The 25,781-nt window shown below is 42.3% G+C and overlaps 2 protein-coding genes and 1 long non-coding RNA gene across 5 annotated transcripts in view; 2 read left to right on the plus strand and 1 right to left on the minus strand.

Moving 5' to 3' along the window:
- Positions 1-126: 126 nt before the first annotated feature.
- On the minus strand, positions 127-9,661 carry CCT4 (chaperonin containing TCP1 subunit 4). The gene is made up of 14 exons (XM_090050309.1): positions 9,420-9,661; positions 8,860-8,912; positions 8,445-8,534; positions 7,502-7,610; positions 5,830-5,972; positions 4,644-4,765; positions 4,418-4,550; positions 3,887-4,026; positions 3,439-3,535; positions 3,002-3,112; positions 2,540-2,670; positions 2,191-2,425; positions 655-768; positions 127-372 (listed from the first exon to the last, which is right to left on the minus strand). The coding sequence occupies exons 1-14, from the start codon at positions 9,538-9,540 to the stop codon at positions 358-360; spliced, it is 1,614 nt and encodes a 537-aa protein (XP_089906435.1). The 5' UTR covers positions 9,541-9,661; the 3' UTR covers positions 127-357.
- Positions 9,662-9,711: 50 nt separating this feature from the next.
- On the plus strand, positions 9,712-12,675 carry LOC149873725 (uncharacterized). Of its 3 annotated transcripts, none has more exons than XR_016442769.1 (4): positions 9,712-9,788; positions 10,095-10,241; positions 11,154-11,887; positions 11,996-12,675. It is a non-coding gene; the product is annotated as an uncharacterized LOC149873725 (long non-coding RNA). The 3 variants fall into 3 exon arrangements; XR_016442768.1 differs by lacking the exon at positions 9,712-9,788 and adding an exon at positions 9,822-9,921; XR_016442767.1 differs by lacking the exons at positions 9,712-9,788; positions 10,095-10,241 and having other exon boundaries at positions 10,252-11,887.
- Positions 12,676-15,008: 2,333 nt separating this feature from the next.
- The window catches only part of COMMD1 (copper metabolism domain containing 1), a 146,223-nt gene continuing 135,450 nt past the window's right edge, over positions 15,009-25,781 (plus strand). Inside the window, exon 1 of the mRNA XM_090050339.1 lies at positions 15,009-15,274. Coding sequence (XP_089906465.1) covers positions 15,089-15,274 — 186 coding nt within the window. The 5' untranslated portion in view covers positions 15,009-15,088. The remainder of the gene's footprint in view (positions 15,275-25,781) is intronic.

Consider the following 25,781-nt stretch of genomic DNA (forward strand, 5'->3'; position numbering starts at 1 on the left):
GAGCTAGGCCATTACTGAAGCAAACATTTCATAATGATATTACTTCAAAGGACTGTAAAAGCTAATGCTGGAGACTTCCATCCAAACAGGACTGGGCACTGCAAAACATATACACTACAAAAGCAGAATGGTTGAATTTTTTAATGCAGACCTGCAAGTGTAGAATACCGTCTTGTCTTCTCTTTTACAAACAGAATTTGCTTTTCGAAACCACAGACTTTATTAAATTAAGTTGATAAAAGTACATAAATGTAAGTAGGCATTAGCTAGATGCCCAATGCAGAGAGCTCATGAAGAAACCACGTTCTGAACTATGGCAAGATACTCCAGGCAACACCACTGTTTTCTGCAGTTGTCTTACCGAGTGTTTACCTGCAAAAAAGAATTCGAAGTCAGACACACTGTAGGCAGCACATGGGAACCCCTGCCCCTCATTATTTTAAACACCCCACTTCACATAATCTTTTTTGTATTTTATTTTTTAAAACAAGCTTGTTGCTTTCCAGTATTTGGCTGCAATTACAGCAGCACACTAATCCTGGGAATGTTATAAGTAGCAGAATTTTTAGGTTAACCCGTTATAAAGACTATACTTTTTTTCATAGCACCATTACACTTGAAGTAGAACATTCACATAAAAGAAAAATACCTTACCACATCATCAATCTTAAGAATGCTACGGACAGTTTCTGTAGCAAGTGTCAAAGCACTGACAGAGACAAGCAAAGGCTGGACAACCAACTCCTCCAGAATGTTGGAAATTCCACCCTGCAAACCAAAATTTCATTCTCAGATTGTACAATGGAGACTTGCTTTGAAACATTTATATTATCCCTAGTAGTCCCTTGGTGAGTATATTATTCAAAGAAAAACACTCATTAGCATTTGCGGAAGCACTTTGTGTACCATTTGTTTCCCAGTAAGGATTCTGTTATACAGAGATTTTTCTTCCAGCAGTATTTGAGAAATCCATCCAAAACCAACTAAGCCAGGGAGGAAATGGATACAAATGCAGCTGTATCCACCCACAGCTATGCTCCCAGATTCAGTGCCCAGGCAAGAAGCTAGCCACTCCAAGCTGATGGAAAAGAAGTCAGTGTTGCCAATTCACACAATCTAAGTGAGCAGATATTTCTCCCAGTTGGCTCTATTCCAGCAGCGGGCAATTATTTTGGGTGGAGGGCTGCTTACTGAGTTTTGGCAAGCTATTGAAGGCCACATGAAAAGCTGCCAGGGGCAGATAAATATTAATTTTCTAAATTTTGTAGGGGCCCTGCAGGCTGCATTTTGTCCACCCCTGCTCTATTCGGTGTACAACAAATCTACATTTTTATTCTAAAATAAAAAAATTCTATGGTTTTCATGGCTACAAAGATGACATTGACACTTCACTGGCAAATTGAAAATATCACTACTCCCACCACAAGCCAAGCCCTCTACGCTAGCACAGCCAAGCATATTATTGTTAGTGGAGTAGAAAATAGAATTTGTTTGTGGGACAGAAACAGAAACAGGTTTTAAAGGTTTTATTTTGAATCAGGGTAAAGTAATCTTCACTTTTTAATGGGGAAAATTCTGAAGGATTCTATTTTGGGAGAACCAAGTATTCCCCTCCACGCCAGCTTGCCACCTGCCTACATGAAAGCCGTTTAATTTCACTGCCCCCCCCCACAGGCAGAACATGAAATAAACTTTTCTTCTTGGCAGGCAGTTGGGGAGCTAATCCGTTTAAATTTTCTCCAATGGGACAACAGTTTTATTCTTTGGAAGAGTTGAGGGAAATTCTGACTTCTCCTGTATATATGTACAAATCAACTGTCTAACACAAGCATTTTTTAAAGACTTCATTGATTTCTAATAGAACATTCAAAATAACAAGTTAAGATTCCCACAATCAAGCTTTTTTAAAATTCTTGATTTTTCTGAGGTTCTGAACATGAAAATGCTCAAATCTTCTGCTGAAATTATATGTAGAGCTGAGTAGTCATAGTACCAACTTATACACAAGTTGTTAAAAGGAACTGAGATCACTATAGAAGTTAAAAATAGTGAAACCCCGCCCCCCCAAGCATCTGACCAAATAATTATACACAGAACTGTTTGGGACTAAAACCTGGATGCCTTTGTGATGCCTTTGTTCATGTCTTTATTATCAAGCATTATTCCTCTAAAGAGCCTATTCTTTTTTACCTTTCTGACATTAATGCCCGCTGTTTTCTCCCCTTGAGCATGTCTGTTTCTCAGCTCTGTTACGGTAGAAATAGGATTAAGGCCCGCATTTTCAGCTAGTGTAGATGGAATGACTTCCAATGCATCTCCAAATGCACGGACACAGTATGAGTCCATACCACTCAAAGTGCGAGAATATTCATTCAAGCGCAAGGCCAACTCTATTTCTGGTGCACCACCACCTGCAATCAAGGCTCTAAGAAACAAAAGCAAGATTTTAAATATCATAAGATTCTGAAGTAAAAGCTTTGTATATTTAAGAGACTACGGTATACTGCTGTATAAAGACCAGTACAAAAACTGGTGTTACCTTTTCTTCACCAAGCAGCGTATGACACACAGTGCGTCGTGAATTGAACGTTCAGCTTCTTCCATCACTAATTTGTTGGATCCACGTACCACAATTGTTACAGTTTTTGCAGGGCTTGCACACCCCGTAATCTGCAATATCAAAGTAGCACAAAAATGGACTAAAAATGAATATTAAGTCTGTGATATTACTCATTAACAGGGAGCAACAAGTAGTACAGATTTAAAGTGGCAGACCTGATATTTGGTTCCTTGACAAATGACCAACGTCCCATTAAACTAGTCCACTAAAGTTTTCTTTAATTAGTAACGAAAAAAAATATTGCCCAGTACTGAAACCCAAGTTACAACTTTTTAGTGGAATGAAGTATTAGTTTCTAGAACCAAGAAGTTGCAGGATATCTCCCTTTACAGTGACATTTCAATCTTGGAATAATGAAAAAGTTACTCTATTTCTGCTTACCTTTATTAGCTTCCCAGATCCATTCAGGTTGACCTCTTCTGCCAGCTCTGCGGATCCGAGCATGTCAGGAGCAAACTGGTCAATATGTGCAACTGGCTTGGTTCCAATTGTCTACAGAAACCCATAAATTAAGCATTACGACTCAATGAACTTGTCTTAAATCAAGAAGCACTGAATGTATATTAGAGATGGTTTAACTGTTTGCTTTTTTAGAGAAGCCCAATATTTTTGCTTTTTTTTTTTTTTTTTTTTTGAGGGGAAGAAAAGCCAAAAGTAAAAGGATATCCTTGAGAGTACTCTCGTCTGTTCCTTTAACATACTTTAATAGTCTAAATTTCACAAGCTCCAAGTCAATGAAATAGTTTACGTAGAATGTAACACTATATACGAGGCTGGACTCTGGAAACTCCTCAAGCACATTTGTCCCATTTTCTTACCTTACATATAAATTCAATGTCTTCCCTTTCAATATCTTTAACCACCATGATCTTCATCTTGTTTAGGAAGTGGAGAGCAAGGTCACTAAGAGCATCTCTAAAATAAAAATAAATAAATACAAACCCAGAGTCAATTCATAACACTATATAAGCTTAATGCTGGTAGCATGCTATTGCTTTAATTACCATTAGGATTTGTACCTATAGATTCAAAGATATAAATCTACTGAAACACCAGTTCAGGCTTAGAAAAAAAACTGACTAAAATTCCAAAGTGGAAAGTGTGTTAAATTTTTCTTTGAGATGTGATGATCCTTATAGAAACCATCCACTTCTTCTGAAAGCAGTGGCTCAAAACACCCAGTTGTTGAAAGAATACCAACTTTACTTTATCTTCTCTCAGTACAGACACTTTACTCCAATAAGAACAGGCCAGTAGTTAACATACCGCAAAATAGATTTCTGAATCAGCAACACATTGCATCCAGCCTTCTTAATTTGTTTAACTAAATTGAGAATGTAAGCTCTCTCTTCACGCAATACTCGGTCCATCTGAGCATAGTCAGAAACAACAATCTGGTTGTCCATCTATTAAAAACAGAAAAATATTTGTCTTCTGTAAGGTTGCTGAAGTCCAGCTGAATTTAAGTACAAGTTTCTAAACAGGTAATGTTTTCCTAATTCTGCAGTTGCCATCTAAAGCACACAAATTGAACAAATTAAATAAAGAAAATTCTCTCTTAGAAAAAGTATTTTGGGTACTTATTTGGTAACAAAACATGGCTTTTCTTTTCAAAGTCAATGACAATACACAAGAGGACTATTTAAACTAAGTTAAAACCACTGAATTAATTGTGGGACAAAGAAATTACAGCAGGGCAAAGACTTGGGAAGTATATTTTATCTAGGAGCAAATTACATATCTAAATCCCCATGTGCTATGATAAGGATCAATTTCAGCAGAACCAGACAAACTCACATCTGTCTTTGGAGCCGACAGGCAAAACTGAATTAGACCAATCTTGGCTTTTTCCACTCTAGTTACACCAGTATTTGCCACCTTCTGAGTGAGGACTAGTCCTTCAACCAGTTCACAATCATCAATTGTTCCACTAGAAATAAAGGAGTTGGACTGAATTAACATTTTAGGGAAGCAGATTAAGGAGTTACGCAGTTTATTGACAGAACCATGAATTATTCCTTACCCAAGCTTTTTAACAATTTTAATGTCTCTAAGATCCACACCAGTAGCTGTAGATGGGTCAATCACTTTCATCACTGCATCCACACTCATTGGCGACAACAGACTAGAGTACTGAGACACAACCTACAGAGTAAAAGGAAAAAAACCAAAAACTTTACTGTGGTAGGCAGGGAACAGGATTCTTCAATCTAACCGAGTGAACACACTTAAGATTATGTAGTCAACAAATTCACAGGTTTTTGCTCTCTTTTCTGTACTCATGAACACCCCATTTTAAAAATGTACTGTGATTTCTTTTTTTTTTCCCCCCTTTCAAGGAAGCAACTTGGTGTAGAGCTGCATTTATTTTGACAAGGGCAAATAACATGATTTGTAGACAGCATAGCTATGGTACACAGATCAACACTTAAAAACAATGTAGTTCAGATACAGAGAACATTGTTCAAAACAAATTATTTTGACTCAAATACCCAATATAAAAACTATTTAAAAGAGGTGTCTTTTTATCTGTTATGCTTAAAAGGAAAGTAGACGTGAAATCTAGTTATTTAAGGAATAACATTAAAGAATTCTACAATGGCACCTTTATGGGAAAAAACGTCTCTGCGTGAATAATAGAACTGATTTAGGGAACAATTTGTTAAATGTTCAAAGTAAAGCAGTTGAAGGGAACTTCCATGTTTTTTCCAGTCTCAGCAATGTTTCAGGTAGCACCTAAAATTATTTAAAAATTTCAGATGAAATGTGTTTGAAGTTGAAATTCAGATGAAATTATTGACTGTGCAAGTTAACACCAATCAACTGCAGCTTCATGAAAAGTCACCTCCAAACAGTGCACAAAGTTCCTATAGTTACCTATGTCCCAAGTAATCTCATTTGCAATGTGCAAGACATCAAAAACACTTATTAAAAGAACAGTAAATATGAGGCAGTGGAAGGAAATCAGTCCAACAAGTTTCATGTAAATAATGGAAGAAGTCTGAATTCAATTTATGCATATCTTGGCTGACTGAACTAAAAATGTTTGTATTATGGCAGCACATTCGGAATCATTTTGTTAGACTCAAAATACAAGAAAAGTCCCTGTTCCTGAGCATTCTAAAAGGGTAAAAATATACGAAGTATAAACACATTTTTAATTTAACTCAAAAATTAAGCTAAATATTCATCTATCCCTCAATTCTTACCTTTGAATTCAGTGAAGTAGTTGCACTATTTAGCAAAGTTTCTCTGTCACTCAGTTCAACGGGATGTGCCATTTTGGTCAAGACTTCAACACCCTTATCCAAAGCCTTCTGGAATGATTCCGAAATGGTGGTAGGGTGAATTCCTATTAGAAAAGAGAAATTCAAAAATTTTCAAATGAACTGTTTGCATTACTTTCCACCTTGACTCCTGAAAGTTTAAAGATTGGGTTGCTACAGTAACAGTGCCTCTTTAAAATCTGACTCTTAAGAGTAACAATAATATGAATTTGTATTTTACCAGTAAATTTGTTTCTGGTGATAACCTCAGCTTCATCAACGAAAACTTCCAGATTTGCCTGCTTGTTCTCATGGACTAATACAATGCATTGCCTGTAGTATCTGAAGCCCACATGCATTCCAATAAGATTATATATTTTGTTAGAGACTGGAAATAAGTACTTAAGAAAAACGACTGTTGAGCTTGCTTAGGTCTAAACTTGGTTTGTACAATAATAGATTTACAAGTTTAACATAAATAACTATATATTCATGATAGTCATGAATATATGCATCAATATGCATTGATATGCTTTTGGTATACTGAACCTAATTAGAGATTTACGCTGCCTTCTAATGATTAAGGTATCCCAATACTTTACAATAAGTAAAGAACTTATCCTTAAAACCCTTGTATGGTACGAAATTATTGTCATCCCTTTTACAACATCAAGCTGTGGCACAAAGAAAACAAGTGATTTATCTACAGTCATGGAAAGTATATGGTAGAGTGGGGGACTTGAATCCAAACCCGTGTCCAGGTCCAGTGTTTTTTTACAAAGCCATCCTTATTCTCAGAAGTTACAACAGTTCCCTTCACATGTCTGATGAATCAGATCTGTCCTACCATACATTAGTATTATAAAAAGAAAATCTGTCAACTCAAGAGTGTGCGATGATTGTGCAGTTCCTTTTAAGGATGCAACTAACAGCGCAGATCGTTCCACTATGCAGCACCAGCACTGGTAAGCTCCTTTCTGTATGCATAAGGTACTGTTGTGATACTCCTACCAGACTCAGCTGAACAGAATTAACTCTAGTGAGGCACTGCAATAATGCATTTCATCTACAGTAAATTGAATTCCTCACTTTAGACAACTTTTTTGTTTTTATTTTTTATTGTTTTGACACCAGCAGTTTTTCCAACACAAACCCCACTGGCTCTCTCACACACTACTTGGTTGCTGCCAGTAACTTCACTAGATAGCAGAATCACCAGTACCCACAGACAAATATATTACTTTCCACAATCAAAGTCTCTTACAAATATTAATCTGTTTTCTTTAATTTTGCTATGCCTCATCAGAATAGGTCTGGAAATAAATATATTATCTATTCAAGTTTTACCTGGTTACATATTATCAACATGTCTAGACACTTTAAGGCTGTGTTTAATTGTTGATACTGGAAACATCAACTCAACAATAAAGATAAATGCTACAAGACTGCCATCAGAAAGGGGATATTATTTCAGAAATGGAAAACTCTGGCTAATTCTCTACCGCATACCAAAATGCAAACAACAATTATTCTAAGAGCTACTATTAGTGAAGACATCAATTTGAAATACCTCATTTAAATTCAGTTAGATTTCCTTTTACTTGAAATAACGTACCTTTCTGGAGAAGTCTAGAACAGGCATCCAAGAGAGCTCCAGCAATGACAACAACAGATGTGGTGCCATCACCAGCTTCAATATCTTGTGCTTTGGACAGCTCTACCAACTAAATGACAATAAAAAATAAATCATACTAGTCTACTGGAACCAATTTACTTTTATATACAGCAGATGAAACAAGAGAATATTCAAGACTCTAGTGAGCACCATACCTGAAGGGCAGTTAAACTTACTAACTTTAAACATCAGAGATTGGTCCCATTATATAACTTGCTTTTGGACTTCAAAAATAGGTAGCTGTTCCTAATGCACAATCTGCTTCTATACATTTTCCTCTGCTTACAAAAGGTATATAGTTACATTTCAGTCCATTTTCCTCACTCATCATCTGTCCTGCAGCACTTGCGTGCAGGAGTAATGAAAGATTTTCCTCCAAATGCACACCTGTGTGCATATGTTTTAGGGGATTTTGCCTTCCCCCAAGGCATGAATCTATCCCATTTCCAGGTATGACCACATGCTGCATGGGCCAATATTCTCAGAAAGTACAGAAGATCCTTTCTCCTTTTAGATTCCTGACTAGTGTATCTTGCTCATGTACTCTATGTTGGGTGCCCTGCAGCTTTCTAAAACTAAAATCATCTCAGCTTCATGATTAAACTAAATTAACCTGTTGTCGCCTTATGCCAGGGGTTCTCAAACTGGAGCTAGCAAGCAACTTAAAACAGGGCTGCAAATTTCCCAGGGGGTACGCACAGTGACATGGGGAAGCGGCACTGTGTGGTGGATGGCAACAGCAGCTGCTGTGTGCAAGCTCCCTGTCCCCTGTCATCCAGCACTCAGGGTTCACGGTATCACAGTCTGAGAACCCCTGTTGTAGGCCATTTTACTATTCAGGTTGGGAAGTGGTGATTAGAGACAGAAACTAAGCATTACTTACCATTTTGGCTGCAGGGTGCAGGACCTGCATTTGCTTCAGAATAGTGGCACCATCATTGGTAATTGTCACATCCCCTTTAGCATCCTGAATCTAGAGAAACATTAAAGATGTGTCATTTAATGTCTTTTAGCTGTATATACTTAACACTAAATCAACCCCAAGAGCCCCATAAAATGCTCTCCACTTCAAACAAATAAACAAAAAAATCACTTATGACAATCTTTAGGTTTCAAGATATTCCCTTTATACCAGTAACTGCCAAGCCAGGCTCACCTGCTTAGAAGTTACTTGATGATTAACAAATACCAGCAAACAAACAAAAGATGCTTATCTGATTAAAACACATACTTGAAACTTGCTTAAAACACACTGACTAGACTTTTAAAGCAATTAAGACACTAAGCTCCAAGCTTACCATTTTATCCATTCCTTTTGGCCCCAGGCTTGTTCTAATTGCATCAGCGACAGCTGAAGAAAGACAAAGACACTTTTACCCAACAGGTGGGGCACACGCAGATTTACACATCTAACCCGGGCAGCCAGCACAGTTACAGGACCTGTGACACCCTGCCCGCAGGCAGCAGTTCTGCACAGAAGACAGGCTGACAACTGCCCAGCCCTACCTAAAGGCTTAAGCCAGAATCGCTTAACAACACATGGGCATGCTCTAAAAGCAGCCTCATTACTGTGACCTGCAAAAAATCCGGGAAAATACCAACATCCCAGGGCTGCTTCCAACACCCCGAGTCGATTACAAAAACAACCCTAACGCCTCCCGATTGGACTAACAGCAGGTCGCCCCACACACCAGCCTAAATACAATGAACGGGCGTGGGCGCCAGCACCACCCAGCCCCGCTGTCCCCACCACTCCTCCGGGGGGGCAGGGCCTGGGGGCGGTGGGGGAAGGGAGCCGCCCCCACGAGTGAAGCAGGACGCGGGGGTCCATACCGCCCCCGGCCGGGCCTAGCCGCACCTTTGCCCGCGGCGATGTTGCTGAAGCGGATCTGTGCGGGCTTATCCCGGTCCTGGTAGGCGCCCTTGGAGCGGCCCGCTCCAGCCCCACCGTACGCCTTGACTCCCGAGTTGTCCGGCATGGCGGTCCCGCGCTCCCGGCCTCGGATGGCAACGGATCCACTCAGCGCTCCCCTCGCCCGCCCCGAACCTTCCAGAAAGCGCCGCTGCCGCAGGTACCAGCAGCAGCAGGAAGGGCCTTGCGCAGGCGCCGGCGCGTGGTGTGACGTCACCCGAGCTGCCTTTGCCCGCGCCTGCAGGGAGACGCGAACGGGGATAGGCGAATGCGTTAGACGCCTGTCTCCTGGCGGAGGCCCCGGCTGCCTGGACTGTGAGCACTAGAGCATTCTCGGTTGTGTTGGCGCGGAGGGGTTTGTGGGGTTGTGGGTGCTGCTCCCCGCTGCACGATAATGATCTCGTTTGTTTGCTGATTTCAACCCTTGTGCAATCTACAGTCCATAATAGTCAGTGTTTTCAAAACGTGCCATCATTTTGAGGTGTTGGGTGTGACATACCCTGCATCTTTGATGGAGGGTGTGTCAGACCCAAGTCACTCTCGGGGAGTCTGAATTGGGTTTGGGGGGTTGTTTTTTGGGTTTTTTTGAGGAAGGGGGTGGAAAATGTTTTTGTATTCCAGGTCAAACCAGCCAAATCATTTCTGAATCCTCAAGCAACACTCAGTTGTTCAAACACCACACGTGGCACTGCAAAGTGAAAAGAAGTATCTGCAGTATCACCAGCTTGCATGATGTTTGGCATTGTTCCTAAAGTCTATGCTTTGGGGGTATGAAAACTTAGCTCTTCCTTTTATTTGTATACAGGAGACCCTCGCCATTCATGGGGATATGTTCTCATATCCCCCACAAATAACAAAATCCGTGAATAAGGGACTTCATTCATGAATGCCATCTGCGTTCATGAATGCAGTGCCCCTGGCGGCTGGGGGCGGGGACATGGCTGCACTGGTGACAGCGGGAGTGCGGTGGGAAAAGCGCAGCTATGGCAAGCGCAGAGCTCCTACTTTAAGTGTATTTAAGATGTGGGTTTGGTATTTGTGAATATTTGAAACCACAAATGCCGAACCTGCAAAAAGCGAGGGTTTCTGTATAGAGATATAGGTATATCTATCATCTTACAATTTTAGTAGACAAGACAGATGCAGGCCTGTTTGTTGTAGAAGTGGAGGTCAGTGGACCTAAGTTCACTTAGAAAATTATAAGCTTCCCTCAGGGAGGCCACTGAATGCATAATAATTCAGTTGTGGAGACAATAAATGAGAGAACAGGTACAGGACTGTGAGTCAGAGGTTAATCCTGAGTGTGTGGGGGGACGGGGCGCACGGGGGTCACTGAGTAGAGCATAGCAGCACGCTCTACCCCTCAAAAGTGTCCAAGGAGCCTGTGGATGCCAACCAGTGAAAGTGCTCAGAGATTTGCAGAGAGGAAACAGCCACATCGGCACCTGGGTTCTCCCCTGCCAGAACTCCCTTCCTGATTTGATAAATGGCAGGCTTGTCTAGAGCCAAGAGGAGGTTAAGGTGAACACAGGATAGGTGGAGAAGCAGAGGCACAGAGGGGGGAAGTGATTCTCTCAAGCTTGTGAAATGGCCAGTGCTAGAGCTGGGCATAGAACCTGTAACGGCTGACTTACAGCACAGCCCAGACTATCTCTCATATGAGTTTGCTGTTTTATATAGACACCAAAGCCTCTGTTTCAACACTTCTTGCTGACCTAATCCAAGTCAGTAAGGCTCCTCAAGAAATCATAGTTTGTACTGGAAATTTAAATACTCAGAAACCGAATTCTAACCTATGATGAATGAGGGTGTTTGAAGTCGGGTCTCCATCCAGTCTTCACGAGAGTGTCAAATTAGAATCCATCTAATTCCAAAGGACGCAAGATCTACCAACAAGGAAAGTCAAGCAAGGCTGCCTGCCGGATGCTGGGCTCTGCAACATGCACTAGCAAAGGGTTGTTTTTTGAAGTTGTACTTATGTGCTACCTCCCATGTATTATCTGCCTGTGTACTTTCTGGGAATCATCTCATGTACCACCAAACTGCTTTTCTAAATTTCCCGTCCTCCTCTGCAGCTGAAATTGAGAAAGCTGTGCCTCCTCTTGGGCAGGGCTGAGCTGTCATGTTGTGGTGTTGACTTGTGTAGGTGACAGGGATACTAAAGGCTTTTTGTTTGAAGTAAGACCTAGGCTGGGGTGGGGCATGACTTCAGTCCCGGGAGGTTGGGTCAGAGATATGTTTGCCTGTATGCAAAAGACCAGTACCACATGGTTTCATTATCTTTTCCTTAGGCAAAAAGGACACTACAATCTCATGGTTTGAAATGGGGCCTTGGCAGTTGGGGCATGGCTTCCTATTTCAGCCCCCCTGTTTACCCATCAGAAACTGGAGCAGTGATCTCTGTGCTGTGTCAGGTGAAATACCAAGTTTTGAGCATGTAGCTTAAGTAAATGTTGGGGTGTTTTGTTTGAGCACCCCTGGCTTATAGGACTGAGTTGTCTCTTGAATATTTGTGTTTTCAGCCAAACTTGGGAATAACATGTAACCTGTGTGCAGAGGATACTTGAGTGCCTAAAAGAGGCTGGACTGATGGTGAAGGCAGAAAAGTGTGAAATGGGGATAGCAGAAGCATCTTACCTGGTTGGCTTCATTCCTATGCTACTGTCTACGTGGATCTGGTCTCTCTGGATTTCTGTAAGATTTTGGGGTTGGCCCTGCAGTTCTTTGCATGGAGGCAGGGCAAATCCCAAGCACCTTATAGAAGGACGGGAAAGGAACTCTTTGAAGAGCTCCTGGATATTTTCTTCCAGAGTCCTTTCTGTGAGTTTTCAGCAGGAGGCAGTGAACTTTTTTTATACAGTAATGTTACGGGATATATTTGTGTTCTGTCAGAAATCAATCCCATGGTGAAGAAATAGGATACATAATTTAACAATGTGTTACTTTGAACCTGCATTTACTTCTACAAATGTTATGGAGTATTGTAAAGGTTGGAAGGGAAGTGTTAACTGGAGAAGATGGTAACATATTATTAAAGGGTTTTATGACATTGGAGAACTGGCTGGATTCCTGTTGCTTCTGTGCTTTTAAAACCATCTGCCATTATAACCAGAGATCCACGTATGTGTATTCTAAAAGACAGAGGAATGTATGAAAAATTTTCTAATACACTGGAATAAACTTCTCTGTTTACAAAAAGTGATATGATACCTTTAGTGAGTAGGCACAGGAGACAAGATTTTGCTTCTCTGAAAAAGCTATCTGGATATCCAACTTTTTCCCCTTAGAGGCTGATAAGATGCATCAGCCTGCAAGGCTTTACCTCTCAAGTTTATAGAACCGTATATTCCAAACCATCATATAATTCCTGTCTCTAATTTGGCAACTTTTAAACTCAGACTTGTACCACACCCCAGATCCCAAAAGGATTTGCTGCTAAAAGCTATGCTAGTATGATTCCTGAAGTTATCATCCCAAAGCCATGCATCAGGAAACTGACATATTAATTTGCAGGGGATATTGAATTCAATGCTTACAATGGGTATTGTGGAGCCATAGGCCTGTTGCAGGGCATCTGAAGCTTAAATGAAATAAATCACCTTCTTACCAGTGAAGCACTAAGTAAGTCATTTTCCCAATACCACTTCTCTGACACCAAATTTCCAGACCTGTGGGAAGCCTTGTTAATGAGATGACACAGCTTTGAAGGTTGGATCTTGGTTACCCCCACAATGCCTAAATTGGCTAATATTGACCCAAAAGGATTATAGATGCTGATCATATGGCTCAATAATTTCCTGAAATATCAATTTGAAAAAAATTCTTATTTGCTTTGCCGGTGTTCACAGCTCTTCTGGGACTTAGGATAAACATTAAGGAGACACAAGTTATTGGGCTTTTTACAAATATTCTAATGGAAAAGGTACAAGCAGGAGGGTTTGAGCGAACAGCAGATTTTAAGTAAATAGAAAATACCGTGGAACTACTGAGTTTTGAACTCAGCCTAAGATTTATGGTTAGCCAATTAAGAAATTGGAATAGTGCACTTGACCCAGCTGTTCAATCAAAACAGCTTTAATCGTGAATACTCAAAAACAATAATCTAAAATGCAGGAAATAGGAACTATTCACCAAAGTTGTATTGACTAACAGTTAAACTAGAGAGTATCAAAAATACTTCTCAGAACTGAAAAAAATGATAAAATTAATCTAATAAATTATTCATAGTGAATTATTTGCTGATCCCTAATTATAGAAAATAATCCTTTGTCAATAAATTGGAGGACACAAATGAGGGATAACTGGATGCTTATCCTCACAATCCCCTATGTTTAATGTGTTGCATTAATTGCATTGGCTAGTAATCCAACTAGAAATGAGAAGGTCAATTTATCTAGGCCAACTGTGAAGATGCACTTACTTTTAATGATCCCATTCCAAACAAATACTAGAGCTCGGGTAGCCGTATTTTTTCTGGTTTAAAAACGTAAATATGATAATAAATGTAAGATGATGATACTGATCTGAGTAAGTAAAACTAAAACCAAACTGGATATAAATACTAGGTGTTTTGTAGTGTACCAGAGAAGAGAACTTCTTAGTAATAAATGTAACTCAACTGGAAATGTCTGTCATTGGAATAAATAATAACATCGAAGAGATGAAATATCAACCAGATACATGTTCTAGTAACTTTTATAAGTAGAGGGTGGCAGCACGGGGAGTCTCCAACACCCCCTGAATGGAAATTGTCAGGTTCTGGGAGATGGAAATAAAACTCAATCAATGGAAGGTGTGTTTTACAGTGAACCCAAGTACGAAGCTGTATTTAGAACCCACTGGTAGGAAGTCAGGTAGTGGACAAGAGAAACTGGGATGAGATAAACTTGGAATCCCTCAGATTCACAGGATGGGGACATTTTGCCTAGTGGGAAGCTGCCGAAGGAAGGTCTGGAAAGATAAGATAACAGCTGTCAGTGTACGTGAGGCAACCTGAAGCTGTTGTGTTGTGCAAAGGAAATATTTGCTCTGTTCTCAGAGACAGAGGGCGGGAGTATCTTTTGAATATATGTTAATATATACTGTTAGAATAATGATTACTTTATCTATGTTGTTTCTTTTTTTATTTTTAAGTCGTGCTGTTGGGATAAACATTGGGTCTTCCTTTGGCTCTGTTGATAAGTTCATCCTGTTTCACCCAACTCTTGTAAAGACGGGGATTGCAGGCAAAGAGCACTGTGGAGGGCAGGGTAGGTTTGTATCTAGTAGACCTATTGAGAGAGAGAGTATACACACGTATATATGCCATATACACATATATATACACACACACACACACATATACAAACACACACCTTGTGTGTGTGTGTGTATATCTAATGTATATATACATGCACCTATAATACACAAATGTGTATGTATATATATGTGTGTGTGTGTATATATGTGTACACACACACGGTCCGTAACAGATACACAAATATAAATATGTATACATATATATATGTACATCCGTGCAGAGAGCGTCGGGCCGGGCGGCAGGGAGGGCACCGGGAGGGGGCGCGCGGCCGCCGTACTTGTAGTCCGGCAGGGCGCGGCGCCACAGCCTTCCCAACATGGCGGCGGAGCCGGCGCCGCCCGAGGGCTCCAAGCCGCTGAGCGGGCTCTTGAGCGGCATCGCACAGGCCACGTACTACGGCGCCGCCGGCATCACTGAGGAGCTGCTGCGCGGCCAGCTCTACCCCGAGGCGGCGCCCGAGGAGTTCCGCGCGCTGCTGGCCAAGCTCACGGCCGCGCTCAAGGTAGGGCCCCCGGCTGTCCCCGCCCCCGCCACCGGGCAGCCCCTGCGCCGCGCGGCTGTGTACGTGTGTATGCACGTGTGTACGCCGTCATCGGGGGTGTCTGCGTGTGCGTGCGTCCGTGCCTGTGCTGTTGGTTGTAGCCGCGTTGATCTAAGGACATAGGCAGCAGACAAGCTGTTTGTTTTGTTTTTTAATACGGTCATCTCCCAGTGCCTGAGGAAGGGTGTTTGTGTTGTGGTTTAATCAAACATAGTGCGTTTAGCGGAAAAACCCTTTCTGCCTCTGTGTATGTATACACACAAGTATATAAGGCACACCCATATGTGTGTGTGTGTGTGTGCGCGTGTGCACGCATGTGCATGTTCTAGCACAGTGGTTCTCACCCTTTTTTGTACCAAGACCCATTTGTAAACATCAATGGCCAGTCCCAACCCAGTACCCCCCACTCCTGACCTGCTGCTGCCAGCCCCCAGTGTGTGGGGCAAGGGGGACTCCAAGCAGCCCCTCTCAGGCTGGCACTTAGCCCACCTACAAGGGAAAAGCCACCATTTCCCACGTTTTTCTCCGTTAAAGGAGAAAGTTTGTTCACAACCCTTTCATATAGTCTTGTGACCCACAGATTATAGCGTACACAAATGCTGTTGTAGTGTACTCACACAAACACGGGTTTGTATATAAATCTGGGTTTCTGGTATGTTTCTATAGTTATATTATTGCATAATAATGAGAGAGACTTATTTTAAGAATCTAAGGAACAATAGAGACATTTTTAAGTATGAACTGTGATCACCCACACCAGATGTGTGAAACATACTTGTCATCCCTGTGCTTCTCATGCCCGCTCCCCACAGCTGGATGTGGACCCAACTCCAGTGGCAAGGGAAGCAGCAGTAACTGGCACATGTGCTTGAGCCATTGTGGTGGCTCGGGGTGCTGTCAAACATTAATGCTGCTGTCGCTTGTCCTGATGTTGCCAAAATGGGTTCCCAACTGGGATCTCTGTACCCTGAAATTCAGTGATGGTAGCCAACATAACTGAGCTGGGAGGAGGGGCAGCCATGGCAGCACCCCCAGGCACTGTCTTTCTCAAGAGGGGTGCAAAAGCAGCCAGCTACTGCAATCGGAATGACAGGAGCAGGTGCTGTCCTCTTCATTGTGTGGCTGTCCCCAGAGCAGAGTTACCATGCTACGTATCTGATAGTGGCAATAAACCACCCTGGCTTGTGGAACTGTGAGACCTAACGCCCACAAATTTCCAGCCCTTTCATGAGTTCTGTGGACCAGATGACATGGTACCATGTGCTGGATCTGACCCAGGGGCTTGAATTATCAACATGAGAGCATCTGTTTGCTGCATGTTTATTAATTATTTCCTTTTGTCTTTGGTTTTTAAGAAGCCCAGCCAGTTCTCCATCTGCCTTACTCTGCTTTTTGCATAGAAATATCTTCTAGTAGCCTTACTCTGTTTTTCTTCCCTCCCACCCCCTGCCTGCCCTTCCTACTTCAGTTTTTTCTATCAGCCTGATTTTAATTAGTGTAATTCACTGGCTTTTTTCTGGGATATTTTATAGAGTTCTTTTCTCTTTTTAGGTTGTACATGTCTTTCAGTTGTTTTAAGGTTTCATTATCAATGTAATTAGTTATTTAAATGAATTTGTCTCTGACAAGTGCTTTATTATATCTTTCCATAATATTAAGGATGATATCTTGGATAGATTGTTCTTCATATATTTATGAACATTTTCTTTGTTTCCTCATTATAGTTTTTTGTGTTTAATTTCTCTTCATCCTCCAAGTTTTCCTATTGTTGTTGATTGGTCATAAAGTAAACACATGTTTCAGAGGACCATTATCTGAAATACTAATGGCTTCAAGGGTGCAATTAAAAAAGTAAATTTAGTCATAGAAATCCTTCCAGTGAACACACAGTCAATTCTTGAATAAGAATTCTGAGGGAATGAGAAAAAAACATAGTTGAGGCATAAACTTCTAGAGTACAGTTGGCCAGGCTGCACACCTGCCTCAACTTCAGCTACCAAATGTACATGATTCTCACATGTGGTGATTCTTTGTCCTTGACTGTGCTACTGTCTCCCCACTACTGTCTCCCCACTGAACCTTTTGTGCTTCCTCAAAGGGGTGTGCCCCACAATTTGGGAAACTGGTGCAGTCTCTTTCTGTGAGGTTAAAGATCCTCCATATGTCTTTACATTTATTTACAAGTAGAAAATGTTTTGTGGTAGGGCTGTGCGAGGCTTTGGACTGTGATTTGGTTCCAAAGAAGCTTTGGATGCCAAAGCGCCATGTCCAGATCAAAGCGCTGGCTTCATTAGGCTTTCCGAAATAGTTTGGAGCTTCCAAAGTGCTTTGGAAAAGCTTCGGAGCTGCTTTGGAGATCTGGCCACAGGATATAATGGGGAATCAATGAAATATCTGTAACTTTGTTGTTTTTTGTCTGATTTGGATGAAATATGCAGGGGTGGTAGCCTCTGCTGAGGGCATGAAGCCTGCCAAGTTTCAAGAAAGTGGGTGCAGGGGCTTGGGGGGAGCTGCACCCCAACTTCTTGAAAGCAAAACTTGTGTCACATCAATGCATTACAGTTCAGGGGGGGTCCCTGGTGAGGCTACAAAGCCTGCCAAGTTTCAAGAAGATTGGTACAGGGGTTTGGGGGAAGTGCACCTCAAGCTGATGACAAGCAAAACTCATGACTCAGCGGGCTGAAAACTGCAGGGGTGGTGGTCCCTGCTGCGGCCGTGAAGTCTGCCAAGTTTCAGGGAGATAAGCACAGGGGTTTGGGGGGAACTGCACCTCAAGCTGTGGACAACCTAACTCATGACATGCGTGACACTGTGCGTGTTAAGGTGCAGCAGGGTGAAAGCTGCAGGGATGGTGGCCTCTGCATGAAGCCTGCCAGCTGTGGAAGAGATAGGTGCAGGGGGGCTCTGGGGCCCTGCAGCCCTAGCTGCTGACAGGCAAAACTCGTGGCAGGGGTGCTTGTGCAACTGTGTCTGTCTTGGTTGGGGGGCAAGGGGAACTACTGTAGGCCTGGCTGCTAAGCTACTGTGTTACCAGTTACCAGTCAGTCATAATTCACTCGGGGACCAGCTCAATGCACACTTGCTAGCTAATGTAGCCAGTTAATTAGCACCAATTAACACCTGCAAACCCCCACACTAAGGAGAAGAAAGAATCAATACAGACAATCAACTGCCCCAAGACAGTCAGTTGCACAAGCGCCCATGTCATGAGTTTTGCTTGTTAGCAGCCAGAGGTGCAGAGCCCCAGAAGCCCTGCACCTATCTCCTCGACAGCTGGCAGGCTTTATGGCCTCAGCAGGGGCTACCATTCCTGCAGCTTTCACCCTGCTGCACCTTAACACACCCAGTGTCACCCATGTCATGAGTTTTGCTTGTCCACAGCTTGAGGTGCAGTTTCCTTCCAAACCCCTGCACTTATCTCCTAGTAACCTGGCAGGCTTTGTGGCCTCAGCAGGGGCCACCACCCCTGCAGTTTTCACCCCTCTGAGATGTAACACATAGATGTGATGTGAGTTTTGCTTTCAAGAATTTGGGGTGCAGTTCCCCCCAAATCCCTGCACCGATCCTCTTGAAACTTGCCAGGCTTCATGCTCTCAGCAGAGGCTACCACCCCTCCAAGTTTAATCCAAATCAGACAAAAAACAACAAAATTATAGCTATTTCATTGATTTCCCATTATACCCTATGGCCGGATCTCTGAGCCGGCCGGATCAAAGCGGAAACCCAGGCTGGACCTCCGGATCAGATCCTTAGCATCCGAAGCCGGATTGAATAGCTGCCTATTCGCATGGCCTACTTTGTAGTTCCAGCTCCTGTATCTAACTTTCCCTTTTAAATCTATCCAGTGGCATTAATGCACACTTCCAATCTCTATTACAAGAGTTCTTTTAGTGCCTATCATGGCTTTTTATTAGAATTCATAAAGCCAAAAATTTCCAGTTTTTATTAGGAGAGTAAATATTCACAAGACTGACTTCACGTTCCCTTGTGAGACTCCTATGAGGCATCTGCCTTTTTTAACTTTGTAATCTTCCTCTACTTCAATTGTTATTATTTTATTAATCCCAATAATTATCCCTCTATTTTTGTTGTTGTTTGATCATGGAAGAGGAAATACTTATCCATTTTGCTTTAAACCTATTAGTGTCTTTTCTGAAAGTATCTACTGCAGTGATTCTTAACTGACACGCCTCGGAAAATGCCAGCTCTTTCTCTTTTTTTTGACTACAGAAAAATAATAGCTAACTTAGAAAGACCACAACTGTCACAACATTTTTTAACACTATGGATTCCTATTTGAAATCTGTGGGTTTATCTTGTGAATCATGTTTGCACATTTAACCCTACATGGTGCCTGGGCACACTATTTGAGCATCACTGGTCTGTTGCAAAACAGTATCCTAGCCAGCCCATGTCTCTTGTCCCAGGTTCACCTCTATTTTTTTTTTGCCATAAGAGAAGGACTTGTGGAGCTGGGAAGAAGTTAACAGAAGCCTTTTAAAGTGGTTTTTGGACTTGCTCTCACAGTTTTTTTCCATCTTATCTTCAATAAAGACCAGTGGGATGAGTGAAAATGCAAGTTTAATATTGTTAATGTGGTTATTTTAAGCAGGGCTTGTGTGAGCATGGGGAAAGCACATTTGCTACTGGAGTGTGCTCAGTAGTGCCCCATTCTTGTAGCCTTTGTTAAAAAGGAAACGTGCCTGACATACATGCCTTGATTCATTCTACACTGGTTCACTGTAGTGCTTTATAAGAAGTATCAGTCTTGGCAAGACTGTTAGCTTCAAATAGGATTATGTTCTCCCTTTTGGAGTCTTGAAGTTACCTAGAATTTTGATGAGAACAGTAATAACACTTAAAATTAACAAATTGCCTAGGGTTGTGGCATTTTTCCCAGAAGCCCTTGTACCCACCCAGACAAATAAATATTGCTACTTGACAGCTTTCTCTTAAGAGCCCATATTTTATGAATAGCTAAACTAATTATTTTCATGAAAATGTCTGTTGTGAATAATCATAGAACAAGTAGGAAATAGGAGGCAAGGAAACAAAATATTTTATACATCAAACAGATTTGTCAGATATCCACAATGGGAAAGAGACGCTTCCATCTGGTGATGGAAGTGTCTAGTGTTTTCTTTTGTTTTTTTCCTTCTCTGTCATATTCTGCTAAAAAACTGTAGCCTTTAGCTTAATGTAGTGAACAGTGATCCTTTGCTTAGTGCTGTTGTTAAAGATGTATGCAACAGCCCACTGGCCTTTTAATTTCTCAGATATAGTTTAAATAATCACTGCCAAATAGTGGGGGGGAAATGTTAAGCTGTTTAGGAATTTGTGTTATTACTGTTTATGACTTTTTTGGGATAATTTGTGAATGTATGCACAGCTATAGCACACAAACTAGTTAAATTTGAAAGAAGTCTTGAAATGGGTGAATTGTGATGTTATAACCCTTCCATTCAGCAATGAATATTCCTGTTGTCCTTTTTGCAAAAACTGTTTTTTATCTATTGTAAAAATACAAAACAAACAGCTTCTACACTGCGATTGTAAACATATAGCTTTATAACTTTTATCCTGTACTACTAATGTTATTGACATTGATTGAGCTGTTCTTCAGAATCATAGAAAATGAGGGTTGGAAGGGATCTCAGGAGGTCGTCTAGTCCAACCCCCTGCTTAAAGCTGGACCATCCCAAATGAGATCATCCCACCCAAGGCTTTGTCTTGCTGGGTCTTAAAAACCTCCAACGATGGAGAGTCCACAACCTCTCTGAGTAACCTGTTCCAGTGTTTTACTACCCTCCTAGTGAGAGAGTTTTTCCTAATATCTAACCTAAACTTCCCTTGCTGCAACTTGAGATCGTTGCTCCTTGTTTTGTCATCTGCCACCACTGAGAACAGTCTAGTTTAGGGGCAGGCAAAACATGGCCCGGAGTCTGGATCTAGTTCACCAGGCAATTTTATCTGGCCACCAATTAATTGTACCCTGCCCATCCCAGGTGCCTTGCTCCCACTCTCATTCTCAGAAAGACCCAGCCCAGCCAGCATACAGCTTCAGGGCAGGGCTATTGCTGCCTCTGCTGCATTTGCTGGGGGACCTGCTCAGCTGACCAAAATAGATTTTTTGTAATAAAATTAAAATATGTTACAGTAGGCGTTTGACATTTTAGTATATGGTTAGGTTTTTTCCTGGTTCCAAGATGGCAACCCTCCCCCTCAAAACAAATACTTCCAGGGGCAGGGGGAGGGACTTCCAGTGGCAAAGCTTAGGGGTTAAGAGGTGGGACTTCCAGTTCCAAGATGGCAACCATGGGGTGGGGCATCTGTCAAGGGGCGAGGCTACCCTTGCAGTCCTTGACAGCTCACCAAACCTTGTTAAGCGCCCCTGCAGCTGAAATAGTTGCCCAACCCAGTGTAGCTCTGTCCTCTTTGGAGCCACCCTTCAGGTAGTTGAAGCCAGAACTGTCACTCAGATCAGGGCTCCTGGGTTAATATTGGGAATGACGGGACTCTAGTGTAGGACAGGACCCTTTATGCGTCCAGGTTTTCGGTCCTTTTTTAATTTCTGAATGATAAATGTTATAAAAAATGATGTTGCAAAAGGTGTGCCCTCTTTATGTTCCAAGTGTCCCTGTTAGTTACTTCTCTGTGAAATACAATCTTTTTTTCTATTGAAACAATATCTTTGTTACTCAGTTCTGCTCACTGTGATACAGCATATTTATATATATAAGCTGGTGGTTCAGATTTCATCCCAGCCTTATTCTAATGATTGAACCAGCAGCTGTGATGTCTGCTTGAATCAAAACAGCATGCAACTCATTCTTCTGTGATTGTGTTGGATCTGCCATTCTGATTGCAATCTTCATGTTTGTCAGCAAACTAAGGAGGGAGGCATTTGCCAAATGTTTTTCAGTTTTATATCAGCCCTTTAAGCTGAGAGAACCATGATCTTAACACACGGCAGCTCAGTTAAGCTCCAATTCTTATTCTGACAATGGCTCCCTGTGGCCCATGGCAAGTTGTTAACTTTCAGGTTTATTTCCAATTTATATATATTGCAACTAATACCTGTTTCATGGAATCTTGAAAATTAAACACCTGATTCTGTAAATCTTTGTTATAGGTGTATACCTTAGGATCATAAAAGTAGGGCTTAATAAGGGACCTGAGGAGGTAATCTACTTAGGGAGGATCCTGCCTTAAGCAGGAAGATATACTATATAAAACATCCTACACAACTGTTTGTCTAACCTGTTCTTAAAACCTTGGGTTACAAATTATTTTTATTAATTGAAATATTTCTTCTTTCTGTCACAGTCAGTTTTTGGGATGCACTGGCTGTATGTCCTTCTTTATTTCCTCATTGCATTTTCTCTCCCCATTCATCATTTTTGTTATGTCCCCTTAATTTCTTTCCATTGCATTGACAATATTTTACTTGCACCTGTTTCTGCTCTTGGATCTTATTGAATTCATGGTATTTATTTTTCTTTTATTTACCCTCTCTTGAGCTTTTTGTGTCCAGTTTTAATGGGTTTTGTACTCTTTTCTCATCTGATTGTTTTTCAATCTCTGTATTCCTTTCTCATGTTCCCCATGTTTTTGTTAGGGTTTCCTTTTCTGGGACTTTTTGACTTTCCTTTTCTAAATCTCTGAGAGCCATGGTGAGCGCTGGAGGAGGGTTTTCAGCTACTGAAGTAAGATAAAATAATTATGAAATAGCCTTAAATCCCCCAAACTAGAAAATCCTTTACAGACTACTCCATGTTAGATCCTGGTAGCTTAATGTCACATGCTGCAGAAATATGGCAGCTATTTTATACAAAACACTGCCTTCTATTTTAGGGTTGTATGGGAATTAAAAAAAAATTATCCAACAGAAACAGGCAAGGAAGTTCAGGTTGACAGGATTCAATTGCTAGAACTGGAATGTAATTGGGAATAACAGGGTTAATGCTCTCTTGGAGGACTTCCATGGTTTCTTCAGTGACTACATGAATTCAAACCCTCATTTTTAGCCAGTTTCAAAAGCTCTGCACCTTTTAAGACTAAGCTGGAGCACTGGCAAGAGCATTACTAACTGACTCACAACAGGGATCCAAGGGGCTCCTGTTACTTTAAGAGGGGAAAGCAGTAGGCTAGAGATATGTTCTGCAGGAGAGAGCTGAGCTAGGGTCAGATGCATTTTGTGTAAGCAACCAGAAGAAAGCCCAGAGAAGGGTTATGGGGCTGCCTATAAGAACTTAGGAATTGGCTGCACTACAATAAACAGCAAAGGGACCCTCTGACCCCTTCACACATCTATGCCCTCCTACATCCCTGCCCATTCCTGCAGACTTATCTGGAGGGAGCTGCTTTCCACCATGCTGCCTGGCTGCCATATGCATGTCTGTGTGTGCACATGCATGTGGCTCCCCCATCCCCTGCATCCTGCTCCCCCCCAGCCCCAGCCTGCAAGGAGAAACGCATGGTTTCTCGGATTTTTCTCCTGTAAAGAAGAAGATCCTCATTTTGCTGCAGCAAATGCAAAACCTGGACCCCTGTAGCTGAGACCTCAATTGGCCAGTTTTTCTATAAGACTATCATGGGATACCAGATCAAAAGCTTTTTTTAAAGTCGAGATAGATGACGCCAATCTCTTCTCCCTTATCCAGGTGATAGGTCACCTGGTCATAGAAGGAGATAAGATTCGTCAAGCAAGACCTACCCGCAACAAACCTATGCTGGCTGTCCCTCAAGAAGTTGCCTTCAGCCAGTTTGTCAAGAATGGTCTCTTTGATGATTTTTTCCAAGATCTTCCTGGGGATGGAGGTCAGGCTGATGGGCTTGTAGTTCCCCAGATCTGCTTTCTTCCCTTCTTGAAGGCCACATTGGCCTTATTCCAATCCTCGGGCACTTTACCAGAGCACTACAAGTTCTCGAAGATCCGTGCCAGTGCCCAACCTAAGATGCTGGCCAGCTCCTTAAGTACCCTGGGGTGTAAGCTGTCTGGGCCAGCTGACTTAAAGGTGTCCAGCCTCTCAAGGTGTTCCTTCACATGGGCAACATTGATGAAAGGTAACAGTTCTCCCTCACTCTGGCAGTCCCATACCGTATTGAGCAGGGCTGTCCCTTGGGGCTGGTGGAAAACCAATGCAAAATACCTGTTGAGCTAGTTGGGTTTTTCCTGGGCATTGGTTGTCAGTTAACCCATATGGTTTAGCAGGGGTCCAATGTTACCCTTACTTTTCCTCTGGCTCCCCATATATCTAAAAAAGGACTTTTTATTGTCCTTGATACCTGTAGCTAGTTAGAGTTCTATCACAGCTTTGGCTTTCCTGGCTCGCTCCCTAAAGGTCCAGACTGGTGCAGAGTACTTCTCCTTTGGGGTGGATCCAGCCTTCCATCCTTTATAGGCCTTTCTTTTTAGTTGCAGGGGGTTCACTAGTTCCCTGCAGAGCCAAGGGGGCTGTTGTGTCCTTTTGCTGCCTTTCCTCCAAGACAGGATAGACATTGCTTGTGCATTCAGGATTGCTCTCTTGAGGAGCAGCCGCTCTTCCTGAACTCTGATTAAGTCATCCCCCATCGCCAGTACCAGGTTGAGCAGCGCTTTGCCTCTCATTGGTCCATAGACTTCTTGAATCAGATAGAGCTCATCCACTCGCATGAGGAAGCTTTGCGACAGTTTGGATGTGGCCAAGTGCTCTTCCCACGAGATGTCAGGGTAGTTGAAATCTCCCACGACAACCATGCACTTGGAGTGTGCAGCCTCAGCCAGTTCCCTGGTGAATTTCTGGTCAAGCTCTTGATTTTGGCTAGGAAGTCTGTAGTAGACCCCCACCACTGTGTCCCCTGTGCCTTGTTCACCACAGATTTTGACCCAGAGAGTCTCTAGTCATCTCCCCTGGGTGCCAGTGTCAGCTTGCAGGGATGTATAGCTTTCCCTGACAAAGAGAGCTACCTCCACCCTGCCCCTTTTGTCCACACAGTCTCTCCTATACAGAGTATATTCATCTACACTTGTGGCCCAGTCATAGGTGGCATCCCACCAGATCTCCATTATCCCTATGAGATCATAATCCTTTTGGTTTAGCAGGAGGACCAGTTCCTCCTGTTTGTTCCCCAGGCTCCTGGAATTGGTGTACAGGCACGTAAGTGTCCCATTGGGGCCATTGCCTTTGCTACAGATCACTCTGGTGCTGGGGTAGGTGTGGGTTCCCTTGAGTGCCTTAGCCTGCTGGGTTTACAAAAACTGCCCAGGGGGCTTGCAGTGGCAGTACTTCGTCCATCCCTCAGCGGGCTCAGTTTAAAGCCCGGTCGAGCAGGTCAGCCAGTCTGGCTGAGAAGAGCCTCCTCCTAAGTGGAGTGAGGTAGAGGCCGTCTCTTCCCAGCAGCCCGCTGCCTCCCTCACCAAAGAGCAGGCTGTGATCATGGAAACCGAAGCCTTCATGATGACACCAGTGCTGCAGTCTCTGGTTGA

Source organism: Crocodylus siamensis, chromosome 1, assembly GCF_052110815.1.
Source record: "Crocodylus siamensis isolate JL-2025a chromosome 1, ASM5211081v1, whole genome shotgun sequence".
NCBI lineage: Eukaryota > Metazoa > Chordata > Crocodylia > Crocodylidae > Crocodylus > Crocodylus siamensis.

What these genes read in the sequence shown, in the direction of transcription:
- CCT4 (XM_090050309.1), bottom strand. Translation starts at nt 9,540, where the DNA reads ATGCCGGACAACTCGGGAGTCAAGGCGTACGGTGGGGCTGGAGCGGGC. An exon ending in ACATTGAATTTATATGTAAG is followed by an intron (nt 3,113 to 3,438) that starts GTAAGAAAATGG and finishes GGGTTTCTGTAG; the next exon opens with ACAATTGGAACCAAGCCAGT. An exon ending in CGGGCATTAATGTCAGAAAG is followed by an intron (nt 769 to 2,190) that starts GTAAAAAAGAAT and finishes TTTGGTTTGCAG; the next exon opens with GGTGGAATTTCCAACATTCT.